The sequence below is a fragment of the Passer montanus genome, unplaced genomic scaffold (assembly GCF_014805655.1).
Source record: "Passer montanus isolate IOZ18808 unplaced genomic scaffold, ASM1480565v1 scaffold7, whole genome shotgun sequence".
NCBI lineage: Eukaryota > Metazoa > Chordata > Aves > Passeriformes > Passeridae > Passer > Passer montanus.
In genome coordinates this window covers 6,861,425-6,875,624 of record NW_024372147.1, presented here as the reverse complement: position 1 = coordinate 6,875,624, position 14,200 = coordinate 6,861,425, and the positions used below count along the sequence as shown (strand labels likewise).

Here is a 14,200-nt window from a genome sequence, read left to right as displayed (position 1 = left end):
TGCTGGGGAGCCCTTGCTCTCTGAAATACCAGTTTCATGGAGTGAATGAGTCCCTACAGGCAGCTGTATCTAGCCCTTTCTTCCCCACAGTGCATACAGGCAGGGCTTGACAGCAACAGGGAACTAGCAGAGACTCATGTAGCCACTGTATCAGTGAGAGCCCCAGTATTTATCCTCCTGAGTGGCTGGAGTATCTGGATGTACCCCTCAGCATGAAAATGGCTGGGGCATACCACAAGTCACCACTGGCGTGTTCCGTCTTGTGTGAGACCTTCTGTTTTATAAGAAGGCAAGAGACTATCTTCTGTCATAGGAGTAGTGTGGTTGCAGGTATGATTAATGGCAAAAGGCACAAAAGTAAAGATTACAGTAGCCCAATCCCCTAGTTAGTTTACAGGTATAACCAAATTCAAAAGGGTCACAAGGGTTCCTAAATGAAGTAGCGAGTTCCTTAAGTCCAGGATTTGGTCTTAATGATGTTTGAAAATCAAACTCTTCAACCTTCCTGAGCAGATTAATGACAATGATATTTTGTTGTCTGAACTTTACTTGCCCATTATATGTTAGTCAAAGTTCTCCTCAGGTGGACCAACAAGAATGGAAGGAAGAGCAGTAACAAAAATGTCATGTTGCAGCATCTGTTAATTGTGTAGTGAAGCTACAGAGACTTCACATTCACATCTTCATTTGTTTCAGTGAATAGTAAATAGTAATCAAATTACATGGAGATGGCAGTATTGAAAGATCAGCTGATGGATTATTCCTTCATCTTAGAAGAATCTTCTATTTTCAGTATTTTAAATTCATACTCTTCCTTTTTTTTTTATCCCATTCCTTTTGAACAGTACTCATGTGAAAGCTGATGCATATATGTTATGTGTGCTTATAAAGGACAGTTCTTTCAAAAGGGGTTTTGTATACAATATAGTAATTCAAGCACATACATATTAATAAAAAAATATATATATAAAGCTTCAATATAACCAACTAGCAATCAGAGTAGATTACATTTGCAGAAACTTGGAGACCTTTCATGTCTCAGTGACATACATATCAGTGCAGGAGGACAAACCTAAACCAGAAGCAGTCCTAGTGAAATATGCCATCCCTCACATACAGCATTTCCATCTTCCGACCCCTGCAATTGGTGGCAATGGGTTATGCTATGGAAGTCAACTAGTTCTTAATTTTCTCCCCAGAAAATAGGCAAAACAACTTAGCTGACTTTCCCAAGTTGTACCAGTCTCACAAATTTCCTGCAATTCATCATGAAATTGGCAAAGTGTTCAGCTGATATAAGAGCCACAGTAAAAAGCAAAAAGTGTCTTGTAGATACACTTCCTTCAGGTCAACCGGCAAAGAACTCACTGAAAATTTAAATCTCATCATCTGTGCTGCTGATCCATAGATCTCACACAATGCTTTAGAACATCAGGGTTTTTTCAGTTGCTGTTTCTTGTGTGACAAAAAAGAAAAAACAAACAAACAAACAAACCACAACCCAACAAAACCTGTAAAGGCTCAATTTTATCTCTTTGGTTTTCCAACAAATTTTTTTGTATAACAAAAATGTCTGATATTTAATGTAACAGAAACAATAAATAACATTTAAAAATATTTTTAAAAGAAAGAGAAAGAGGAAGGTGGTCCTGTAGGTTATGTAGAAAATTTGGAGACCAGGTTGTGTTTGTATTGCACATTCAAGAATGGTCCTTGAGTTTATGCCAGGTTTATAACCCCCCTATCCCACATTCTTCAATACCAATATGAGGATAATCAGAAAACAGTGGGAACCTTAGAAGGTCTGATATAAATCATTCCAAACTATTTTGGATTTTCCAATTTGCAGATTATCTGTCTTTTGGATTTTATTCTGGATGATGAGAAGGTATTCCTTATTACAGAATTACTTTTTATCCTTATGAGAAAGTGAGGAGAAAATGGGATGAAATCAACTATTTCTCCTAATTTTGACCTCTTCAAAGCATAAACCTGGTTTAGTAATCAGCAAGTTTTTCTCATGTACCTATTTTTTAGGTTGTGCCGTCGATGGGCATCCAACCCCAAACATTACCTGGCTTTACTCTGGTGAGCCTCTCAGTCTGCAACATCAACTCCTGGCAGCAGGACGAATCCTTCATATACTCAATGTCAGTGATTTCACTAATGGTGAATTCAGCTGCCTTGCCCAGAATGAGGCTGGCTCACTCACACAAGTAATGACCCTGGCTATACAAGGTAACTCTTCCATTTCAGTCATTTCACCCTGGAAAGCTCTTGCCATGGACTTCCCTGTACTGTCTTTCTCATCCTGAATTTCTCCCCTCTGAAATCATCACCATGCATATCAGGAAAAAGATGTCTTGATGGTTTCTTGCCATGGATATAGATTTGCAGGACTACTGGGTACATTACAGTGTCTTATATTTTACTTTGCCAAAATGACACCAGATATTTCTGCCCTGCTGAGCACAAAACACACCTTCCCGATTCAAGCTATGCTTACAATTGAGCTTGGACAATTTTCTTGTCCAGAAATTCAAGACAGAGGTGGCAGAGTTTAAACCTCTTAAAACAGAAGCCCCTCTATTAATACTCAAAGGTCAGTGTCTCACAGTCTCTTCTTCCTTGAAAACCCTTCACTTGTAAAAGTTCTGGAGCTGTTGTTAGTGATCTCCTAGAAGAAAGGTGATAAAAAAGCCACAAGAACACAGTGGTGCAGCTGGGATGGCACAAAACATGCAGCTTTCATTGCTCCAATTGTCAGTGATGGAGAGGTGAGGAACTTAACTTTTCCTTCAATTTTGCTATAAAATTTTGAGTGTGTTGCTATTCCCACATTTATCTTCAGGACAAATTATCTGTGAACTGTCTGGTAAAAGACACGGGGTTTCAAGATCATAGAGTCATAGATACTGCTGGGAACTACTGATAACCGTATCTTCATTTAAGTAACACACCTTTAAAAATTCAGATGCTCAGTGGTATCTGGCTTCACCTAACTGCCATACTATGTTATTAACTTTCCATGCCTGATGCTTCTAAGCACCAAAAAACTGGGTTTGTTACACCAAAGGCAGTCAGGGGTTTTAATCAGGTGCCTTGCAGGGGTAGGTATCTCCCTTTCACCATATCCCTGTATTTCATCCTGGAGAACATCTTCAACTCTCTCCATTCTAATTAAACCCCCGCTGTCAGTTTTTCAGTGTTAACCTGCCTCTCCCACACTTCCTGGCAGAGTACCAGTGGTCGGTGGACAAACTGACAGCTTGTTCGGCTTCCTGCGGCCACAGAGGGCTGCAGCTGCCCCAGCTGAGGTGCCTTCTGGATGGAGTGGAAGTCAACGCATCCTACTGTGGAGAGACACCCAAGCCATCTCTGCAGCCCATCGCGTGCAACAGAAGAGACTGCCCTTCCCGGTTCGTCTGTCGCATGCGAAAATATCTTACGTGCATTTAAGATGTGCTGGAAGAGTTCTTTGTGCAGGTCATCACACCACTGCAGTTTCTCTGTTGCCTGTTTGGAAAAGTCATGGCTAAAAGGGAGTTTTTGAGTGCTAAATCCAGACAGTTGGGATTTTGTAGCAATATTAGTGGAAAACTTTGACAGGACAAGGTAGAAAGATAATTCACAGCTTGCAATGTCTTGGGTCACACCCTGTGTTGGTTATAAATTTCATGCTTGTTCTGAACACTGAATGCATGGAAATTTTGTCACCAAAGACCTGTAGAATAATTTCTTTTTTGGCTTCATATCAGTTTGCCCCAACAATATAACAGACAAGAAGCTAAGCTATTGTTATTATTAGCAGCTATTTCATTATTTTATTATGAGTTCTTTTGTTGCTTTAAAATCAATACAGGCAGGACTATAGCCATGGCTGCAGCTGCAAAGTATTCCCTTAGCAAGGTGAAAATATCTTTTGTAAAAGGGGACATCTCATCAGATCTAGTGGGCATGAAGGGGGCTGAATTCTGCCTCTTTTTGGAGTTTGCTAGCTTGTGATTGCTTTGGGATTGTAACTCTCTGCCCTTGTAGTCCTCTGGTTTTCACTTACTGCTATATACAAATGAGCCAGGACAGCTTGAAAAACTTCTGGCTACACCTAGGTTATCTTCTGGCACATCTCAGCTACTGTGTCCAATTTCTGACCCCTCACTACGAGAAAGAACAGAGAAGCTGGTAAAGGGTCTGGAGTACAAGTCCCATAAGAAGTGCCCGAGGAAGCTGAGGTTGTTTACTTTGGAGAAAATGGGGCCCAGGAGACCTTACCACTCTCTACAACTGCCTGAAAGGAGGCTGTAGTAAGCTGGGGGTTGGCCTCTTCTTCCAAGTGTCAAGTGACAAGACAAAAGGAATCAGCCTCAAGCGGCACCAGGAGAGGTTCAGATTGGCTATTAGGGAAAAATTCATCATGGAAAGAGTTGTCAAGCATTGGAACAGTTGGCCCAGGGAAGTCATCGTTTTAGTCATCGTCCTTGGACATATTTAAAAGATGTGTAGATGTGGTGCTTAGGGGCATGGTTTTTTGGTGGACTTGGCATTGCTGGGTTAATGATTGGACTTGATGATAATAAAAATAATTTCCAACATAAATTATTCTCTGACTTCACCCCTCATGAAGTCTTTTTTTTTTTTTTTGACACCCTTTGGTGCAAAGAAGAGGATGTCTTGAGCTTATCCAGGAGTCAGTGTAGTGTTATGCTCCCTCCTCTCCCTTATGTCCAATGTGGATGTGTTATGTTCAGTATACAAACGCTTAAAAGTAGTGAGTATCTCAAGAGAAATTTAGTACAACTTCCCTCATTCAATGGACATTCATTTATTCAACAGTGATTTAGGACTTGTATTAAAAAAAGACAGTCTAAGCTGAGGCAAGGAGAAGTACTAAGCAAGCTGATGAGAAGTGGCCAGATTCTCCACTCTTGCTGTGTCTTAGGCATATTCCAAGTTTCTGTTTAATTACCTTTTAAAATATATTCCTATTCTTCTTTGCAGGCAAATGTTTTCTGAGTTTCCAGCTGAGCCATAAGAAAGAAACCAAAAGAGATTTGATGAAATATGAAACATGCTCATTAGCAGCAGTTTTCCTTGCTGTTGACAATAAATTCCATGGGAATGGTTTATGTCTTTTTATACTTTCCCTGAATTGTAACATAACACCAAGCCCTCCCTCAGCTCCTGAGAAACTGCTGAGATGTAAGCTTGGAAATAAAAGTTGATTGACATGCAGACCAGAGCTTTATAAGCAGTGCGGAAATTGCAGGTTCAGCCTCACCAAACTGCATAAGAGTACCAGTGTTCTTGTTTTCCAGGTTGGGAATATGTTTGTTTATACTTGTTTCTGAGACCACTGCAGTTAATCACCCGCAGAAGGCAGAGAAATAGAAACGGATGTCTCTCCATGGGACTGGAGAATGCCTGTTGCCTATTTTGTAAAGTAATCATAAACACTGCTGGTGAGGGATGTGATAGGCAGTATTTTACTCCCAAAACCACACAAATCCTGCCAAGTGTACAGAAATTTAATGAAGCAAACTGCTGGCTTGACCATAAAACTGTTTAGAAAACTAACAATCAGTTGCATTCTCCCTATTCCTACCTAACGCTTTCCCAAACCTGACTGTATGAGCATTTCACCTAATGATCCTTACAACGACAAAATGCATTAGACTATTATTTTCTGTTATTTACACCCTTTTAGCTAGTTGGACTGGATTTTTTAAATGCCAGTACACAGGGGTTCAGAGCCTCAGCCTCAGCTGGTAAATGCATGGTCTGATCTTAAGAGGAAAGAGCAGTGTCCTTCCTTCCCTGGCCTAACTGTTCCTGAGCAATGTTCAGGCTTTTCTGGATTATGCCAGCTGTCAGGGGTACAGCAGAGGAGGCAGGCACCAGCAGGACCCAGCAGGCTTTTGGCTATTCCCTCACAAGTTTGAAGTGGCCTGTGAGCTACTCCAGCAATTACACAGAGATAGTTTTCCCTACTAATGGGTGCTACTGGGCTAGTCCTAGCATTGCACTGCAGTTTGTGACCGAGGCCTCTGTGGCACTGTGGTGTAAGAGCAGATTTTCACAACCCCTGTGCCAGGGCTACGAGTATTTACTAAGCCTCTAAAAACAGCTTTAAGGGCAAGAAAATTAATTCTGGGCCCAAAGAGCCTTGAGAAAGATTAATTCATGAAAAATTTGCAGTTGTCTCAGCTTTCATCCTCTGAACAGTTTCGAGTGAAAACTGTGGGAGGCTAAGACACTCAGATGTTCCAGGATCACACCCTGAACGAGCCAACCCACTGTTGCCTGTCTGTGGTCCAATAGCCAAAGACCAGTTGATGCCAAGGATCCTGCAGACAGTGTCACGTGCCTGCTCCCTGACCTGTTCTCCTTTCTCTCACAGGTGGATGGTAACATCCTGGTCTCCTTGCTCACGGAGCTGTGGTGGAGGCCTGCAGACGCGGAGAGTGACATGCCAGCGCCTGACAGCGAAAGGCAGCTCTGTCCCCATGTCCAACGAGGCATGTGCCCAGGTGTCCAAGCGCCCTGTGGACACACAGAGCTGTAACAGGCAGCCCTGTGTTGAGTGGGCAGCTTCCTCCTGGGGCCAGGTGAGGAACAAAGTAGCATTCCAAGGACAGTCCCATAGTGTGGGCTAGAAAAAAGAGACATAAAATGAGAGTAGTGATTTTTCAGCCTAGTATCTTTAGATTATGGTTTTGAGGCTTTGAGGCAGATGATAGTTTGTTCAGGTCCTTCTTTCTGTATATGATGCACTGCATGCTTGGATTTTTGTAGCTTCTCACAGTCACTAGAAATGAACATGAACATGAGCACAGTCATGAACAGGGCTTTTACTGCAGACCGCTGTGTCCTCCAGCAGAATGGTCTATAGCTCCGTGTTACAGTGATTAAGGACACTTCTGGGAAATAGCCTTCTTCAAGTCTTAATTCCCCTTACCAGCCAGTGAGAGTGTTTCAGTCTTGACTGGCTGGATTCAGGACTGATGATTGTGATAAGGTTCAAGGCAGGAGGACTGTGCAGTAATTCAGATTTACAAAGTTGCTGATGTTGCCTGAGAATACAAAAAAGTGTGAGCTTTCTTGACTTGCTTTATGATGAAAGGCAGAACGGAGGGCTAAAGGCATTTTCCTGTTGTTTTGCAGATCTTCACATTTTCTCTTAGCAGATTGCATTGCATCATGTTTTTTTTTATAATGTTGGTAGCAAAAAGTGCCTTCAGCTACTAGAACGTGTTATTGTTCACTGCTTGAAAACACCTTTGTTTAAATCTTGAAACGTGTCTGAGTTATTGTATTGCAAGTTAAGCTTGGAATCATCACTTTATATCAAAGAAGAAAATTTTCACTCCCTATGAAATTTCAAGGAAAGGACTGGATCATCCTTGCAAAAACCATTATGGGCTATATTTCTCCCCATGACATCATACTCAACTGAGACAATCAGATAGTTCAGAATTAATTTCTGAATTTTAGACCTCATCTCTGTGCATTATGATACAATATGTATTCTACCTAGCTTACAGTAAAAAAATTCAAGTTCCACATGGTTGCATACTGCCTAGTCTCCAAGCCAGAAGACTGTTACACGTAGTTAGGAATGTGCCACTGGTTCAGTAGTATGTTGCTTGGTAGTATTATGGGGTATCAGGTCACCCATTGCATAGGTGTAGCGATCAACTTTACCAGTTCACAAAGAAAATAAACAGCCTACCTGCTCTACCCCTATCTCTAGAGTTAGTTCCTTTCCTTCATTTAATGTTCCTGGAATTTTGTTCTCCGTTGTGTAATCCCATGGTGTTTTTAAGCTAGTGACTCACACTAATGACCCGTCATTCAGCCTTCAGTTTGTTCTTTGATATAATTTCCAGACACTTAGAAAAACAGTTTCCTAATAGTTGATGTAATTTTAAAATAGCAGAAATACATGCTTCATACTATACCAAGTTATGTTTTAATCAAAGAAGATGATTAGGAGAGTCAAACGGAAATGTAATAGTTAAGCTTGAATATGTTAGGGTGGCCTTAATTTTGGAGAAAGCTTGCATATCTTTTGTGCTTCTCATGCTTCCTGCTTTTGTTTATTGTCCTTCAATCCTTTTATATTATTCAGTGGAGTGGAATATGTCCTTGGTTCACTGCATTCTTAGTTATTTGGCCAATTCATGTGCTGCAAAATGCACAGTAAAAGTAATGTATTGAGATTTCCGGTATGGGTCATAGGCTCTTGGCTAATGGCATGAGAGCATTTTATTTCCCCTAACAGACATATTTAAGATTAAATTATTGAAGAGAAGAGTTAATTAATCTAGAGAGCAGATGCAGAAATGTAGTTTAATTGCTGCTGCAGGAGAATAAGGTAGAGCAGAAAATGGCTGCACAGTCAGCCTTCAAAGCTTGCAGAGGTCCAGAAAGCAGTTGAAATCTCAATAGACTCTGAATGGCAGTATGCACTTTATTTCACTAGCAGTTTTATAAAAAATGGAACTTGTCCTGTCTTTTACCTCCCCCGAGTGAATCTTCTGTGTTTGCAGTGTAATGGGCCTTGCATTGGACCACGACTGGCTGTACAGCACCGACAGATATTTTGCCAGACCAAAGATGGGACTTCTGTGTCATCTCATCAGTGCAGTTCCTTACCAAGGTGGGTGCCAAGAAATGTCTTATGTCTGAACCCACAACCCTTTTCAGAGATATTCAGTGGACTAGTGACTAAACTGAAAACTTATGGGTTTACCCTATGTGATAAAGAGGTCATGCTGCAGCCTGTACTTATCAGGCTTTTAGCCTGGACTTCCCTATTTATTCCTAGGAGCTTCAGGCCAGTTGGCCAAAAACTGGAAAATCTTCTATGCATGCCAAATCCTGACTGCAAGGCTGTGCTATATCTTCTTAAGTTGCCAGTCTTCTCACTTATTTAAACACAAACTCTAACAGAAAACAAGGGGTCTCCGCAGGTTTTGTTTTTCTGGAGATAAACTCCACTGTCATGAATTATGAATGATCATGACTGAATATTAATGTAATTGGCTTGTTGGCTCTCACTCATGCCTCTTCACTACCTGTGTGACAAATAGATATGAACCAAATGTGCCTATGCATCATCTGTGAGACTGTCTTGAAAGAAAAATAAGGGTTTCGGAGAATTGGTTCTGTTCCCACTGGATGTAAAGCCATAAAAAAATTACAAAGTCTTGCTGGACCACACCGGTCACTACTCATTTCACTTTTCAGCAGATCTCTGGTTTGGCCCTTTGTGGAGATGGAATTTCAGCCAAATCCTCAAACAGTTCAAATGTTCATTTAGCCTGCTGTTGGTATACCAGTGTGCACCCACTGAGGATCTGGTCCTTGAGAGCAGTTCAAAACTGCTGGACTTACCTGGCAGCTTTGGAAGACCTGATCCACACAGTATTTGAGTGAATTACCTTTGGGAAATGTAATGTTCGCTGTCCCTCCCTCCCTCCTGCCCACAGGCCACTGAGCACCCAGAACTGCTGGACTGATGTCTGTGGTGTGCACTGGAGGGTCAGCCTGTGGACCGTCTGCACGGCTACGTGCGGAAACTACGGCTTCCAGTCACGGCGTGTAGACTGCGTGCACATCCGCACCAACAAGCCCGTGATGGAGCACCACTGCTCCTGGAGGCCACGACCAGCAAACTGGCAGCGCTGCAACATCACACCCTGTGAAAACGGTACTTGGCTGAGAGGAGGGGAGGCTGAGAGGAGGGGAGGAGAGGAGGAGGTGCAGGAGTAGGAGAGAAGGGAGAGTCATCTCTCAGAAACACAGCACTGGAACTTGCAGCTGGGCATCTTGGGGAACATCCAGCCCAGCCCTGTGCAAAATCCAGTGTCTAAAGCTGAGCATCCCAGACAGGAATGCTGCCCATTGTGTAGGCTTTTGGCAATGGTGTTAGTGCTGGGATTGTGTCTCCTTTCTAACAGCATGAGAAATAATTCATGCAGTCTTCTGTGGCAAGTTCACAGTAGGCCACCAAGTCAGTCAGAGGGATGGAACACCTGTCATATGAAAAAAGGCTGAGGGAAATGGGATTATATAGCCCTGTTTTTAGGTGACCTACTTGTGGCCTTCCAGAGCCTGAAGGGAACTTGCAAGAAAGATGGAGCAAGACTATTTACAAAGCCATGTAGTGACAGAACAAGGGGGAACGGGTTCAAATTGAAACAGAGTAGTTTTAGTTTAGATATTAGGAAGAAATTCTTTACTGTGGGGGTGATGAGACAGTGGCACAGGTTCCCAAAGAAGCTGTAGATATCCCATCCCTGAAGGTTTTCAAGAACAGGTTGGATAGGACTCTGAGCAACCTGGTCCAGTGAAAGGCATCCCTGTCTACAGGTGGAGGCTTGGAACTACATGATCTTCAAGGTCCCCTTGCAGTGCAAACCATTCTATGATTCTATTATTAACTTTCTGTTAATGGTACAGACAGAAAGAAAAACACGAATCACAACCAGACTTATGGCTGTAGTCCAAATCCAGTAGGTAGGTAGATGATGGGAAATCCTGCAGGCAAGACTACATTCTTTCAAATTACAAGCAACAAATTGGGCCTGCCAGAGAACTAGAAAAGTTACTAATTTCAAAAAAAATTAACTAAAGAGAACAGACAATGCGCTTGTTTAGCATTGTCTATCTTGCCAGCTAGTTGCTTTGCAATTGTTGCAGATGCAGTAGCAGAATCCACATATGCTTGCCATTATTCACACCAGCTCTGATGCTACCTCTCAGCAAAGTGGACTACATAGGTCCAAACTCTTGAGTTTGTGGGGTCCTAATGGAAGTTGAAACAATGAAGGAGATTACAGATATCAAGCAGGACCTTTGCTGACACTCCAGCCTCTTTCTGCTATACAGAAATGTCCCAGATTCCAGAGTCTTGCAGGGATGGATACTGGACAGTTTTCCAAACTAAAAAGCAAGAGTTTGTGGGCCTCAAAAACTGTGCAAGTGGTACCAGAACCTAAGCCCTAGAGGAGTTTAAAAGGTGTCTTAACATCTTCATGGTGGGTGGTTTCTGACCTGTGAAAAACTGAAGACAACTCCCAGTCAGCTGGGGTGACACTCCCATACATGCCTCCTTGAGTGTGGCCACAGTGTCTCTGAGCTACGCTGTTAAAACAAGTGTCCACTTTAATTTAGTTATTCATCTTTGGTTTAACTGTTAGGAAACTCCTAGAGTCTCTCTAAAATGCTGGTAGATGACAAGCTGACAGTGTTGGAGCAGCTTCAGAAGCCCTTTCCCCAGGCTCTGAAAGTAAATGTTTCCTATCAATTCTTCATTGATCCTGTGGACTTGCAGTGCACGTTCGGTCTTTGCAGCAAGTCAAGCTCATGCTCACAGTAAGACCTCCCACCACAAAGGTTCTCCTCTTGGCCACCCAAGGATATATGTTCTCAAGTAAGAAATCTTTCTTTCATAACTTCATCACCATTTCTTCTTCTTCTTGTTTCCTGTTCGGCAGTGGAGTGCAGAGACACCACAAGGTACTGTGAGAAAGTGAAGCAGCTCAAGCTCTGCCAGCTCACCCAATTTAAGTCACGTTGCTGTGGGACTTGTGGAAAATCTTGAAGACAGACAAGATGAAAATGGAGGAACAAGGGGATCACAGCCTTTTCTTCACTGAGCAAAGGCTTTTGCAGAAAATACAGATGGATGGAATAATCTTTTTCATTTTATTTATTTATTTCCCTTTAAAAAAAAATGCCTTTGACAAATCATTGTTGTAAAGGGACTTGACCAGTTTTCCCTACTATGAATCTGGGAGACAGAATGCAGATAAACATAGCCATGAGGGTAGACCACAAAGAGTTAGAGAGACTCATGACACCAAGAAATGGGTATGAGAGGAGTGGGGCTTCCCCTCAATCTGTGTACATGACTGCAGGACACGCCAAGAGACAGGTGAGGAAGAGGATCAGAGTCAAATCCTAGCATCATATTACAGCATCACAGAATCATCAAGGTCCAGGGAGACCTTCAGGGTTTTTTAATCTCTAATCTGAGCCTCCCCAGCTTAATTTGAGGCCATTTTTTTCTCATCCTGTTGTTTGAAACATGGCAGAAGAGGCTGACCCCCACCTCATTACAACCTCCTTTCAGGCAGTTGTAGAGAGCAATGTGGTCACCCCTGAGCGTCCTCAGAGCTAAACAACCCCAGCTGCCCCAGTTTTTCCTTATAAGATGTGTCTTTAAGATCTTTCACCAGTTCCCTAACCCCTCTCTGGATATGCTCTATCACCTCAATGTCTGTCCTGCAGTGACGAGCCCAGAACTGAGCACAGGATTTGAGGTGTGGCCTCATCAGTGACGAATACAGGGGGACAATCAGTGCCTTGGCCCTGCTGGCCACACTGTTGCTGGTACAGGCCAGGATGCCATCAGCCACCTCAGGCACCTGAGCACTGCTGGCTGATATTTAGTCAGCTCATATTTAGGTGTTGACCAGCACCCCCAGGTCTCTTTCTGCTGAACAGCTCTCATCTCTCTTAGACTACCTTGAGAACGCGAGCACATGAGTTTGCTTTATAAGCTTATTTGTTACATCCAAGATTGGAAGCCTTTTTAATTTCTAAACCCCTCTCTCCTTCCTATACCAGGCAAGGGACATCCTTGTAATCTTTGAGGATCTGGAGAAGTTCAACAATGGTGTGTAACATAAGTGGGTCTAAAATACACTTGAAAATGTTTCCAGTTTGAGCTTGTGAGGTAGGATTGGGGACTGAAGGGTTGTCCTCAGCACAGAGGTGTGGAGGTGATGTAAATAATTAACCAGCAAAAGGAGAACAAGTAGGGTGACACACTTAAGTACAAACCTGCAAACACTGTTCCGTAGAGAGCATAGGCAGGAAAGATAGAAATTGTACGTGATAAACAGGAGACACTTTGCATACTGCATCCTATAATATTTATTTAGAAAAAAAGAGGTACTACTTCCCAAAGTTCTGGTACATTCAGACCTGGGGTTTTGGAAAAGAACTTGAAGAAATAGGGTTTTCTGTTTTGTTAATATGAAATTTCTCTTTTCTGGCAGACAAGCCTTTTGTATAACTGGTAGAAAAGAACTTTATTCTGAATTTTCATAGTTATTACTACTCAGTTGAAATATAATCACTTTAGTATCAGCACCATTGGACTAATGCAAATAATTTGTAAGAAACTTGCTCCTCTCCAGTTGCCTCCCACAACAAAACAGGTGCTATAAAGCAGATCTTTAACTCCAGGTATTACACCTTGAATGTACAGTCTAAAAAATGAGACTGAAACATCACACTCACAGCATGATTTTGCAAGCAGGCCATGAGTCTATCCTCCTGACCAGCTGCAGTGGATATTCAGCTAGTGAAGTGCTACCTGATATTAGTTCCTGGGCATTCTCTGCTCTGCTCAGAAGGAAAAAAAAAAAAAAAAAAAAATTTAGATGAAATCTACAAAGAAGAGGGTTTGAGAATTGTGAAACTTTAAAGGAGAACTACCTGATCTCAAGTTTTGCTTCAAGGCCTTCTCCAAATGAAAGGTTTGGTTGTGCCTTTCCTATAACTCCTGTTGGGGCTAGTGCCCTGTGGTATATTTATGAAATGTTGTTCAAGTCCTGCTTGAACATACCTTTCATGGTATGTGGATTTTTCAGTAAAACTGGGGGTCCATTATTGAGGTCAGTGCCAGGTTCATGACATCAATCTGTCTCAAATTGGCTTACTTCAAAACACATCTGGGAGTGAACACGCTTGGTAGAAATGGGTCTTCAAGAAATAAGCATCAGTGTAACTTTTTATTTAAAAAAAAAAAGAATAATGACTTTCTGTGTATGTAAATGTATATCTTTTCTGTATATTTATTAGGATTTCTTGTATAAAAAGTGCAATATTAATAACTGTACATTATTTTGTCCAGATAAAACTATTTTGGGTTTTTTTTAATCTCCCCAGAATTTTGTTCCTCTAAAATCAACAGTAATAGTGTATTTCTCTTAATTTTAACAGCACTTGCATTTAATTGGGGATCTGCTTCACTGTGCACAGAGTGCTTTATAGATTATGACATGAGAGAGGGATGATGTTTTTAACTTGTAAAATGATAATTATGCATGGAATGAAGGACAATTCCTTAATAACATAATAATAGCAATGATGATGATGACGCTGTGATGGATATTTTTGATAC

At 41.8% G+C, this 14,200-nt stretch overlaps 1 protein-coding gene across 4 annotated transcripts in view; it reads left to right on the top strand.

Moving 5' to 3' along the window:
* The window catches only part of ADAMTSL1 (ADAMTS like 1), a 389,415-nt gene extending 375,963 nt beyond the window's left edge, over positions 1-13,452 (top strand). For all 4 annotated transcript variants that reach the window (XM_039729898.1, XM_039729897.1, XM_039729899.1 and 1 more), the window contains 6 exons: positions 2,038-2,238; positions 3,239-3,419; positions 6,398-6,605; positions 8,550-8,659; positions 9,492-9,712; positions 11,502-13,452. In XM_039729898.1, the coding sequence (XP_039585832.1) occupies positions 2,038-2,238; positions 3,239-3,419; positions 6,398-6,605; positions 8,550-8,659; positions 9,492-9,712; positions 11,502-11,608 (1,028 nt within the window). In that variant the 3' untranslated portion in view covers positions 11,609-13,452. The remainder of the gene's footprint in view (positions 1-2,037; positions 2,239-3,238; positions 3,420-6,397; positions 6,606-8,549; positions 8,660-9,491; positions 9,713-11,501) is intronic.
* The last annotated feature ends 748 nt before the right edge of the window (positions 13,453-14,200 follow it).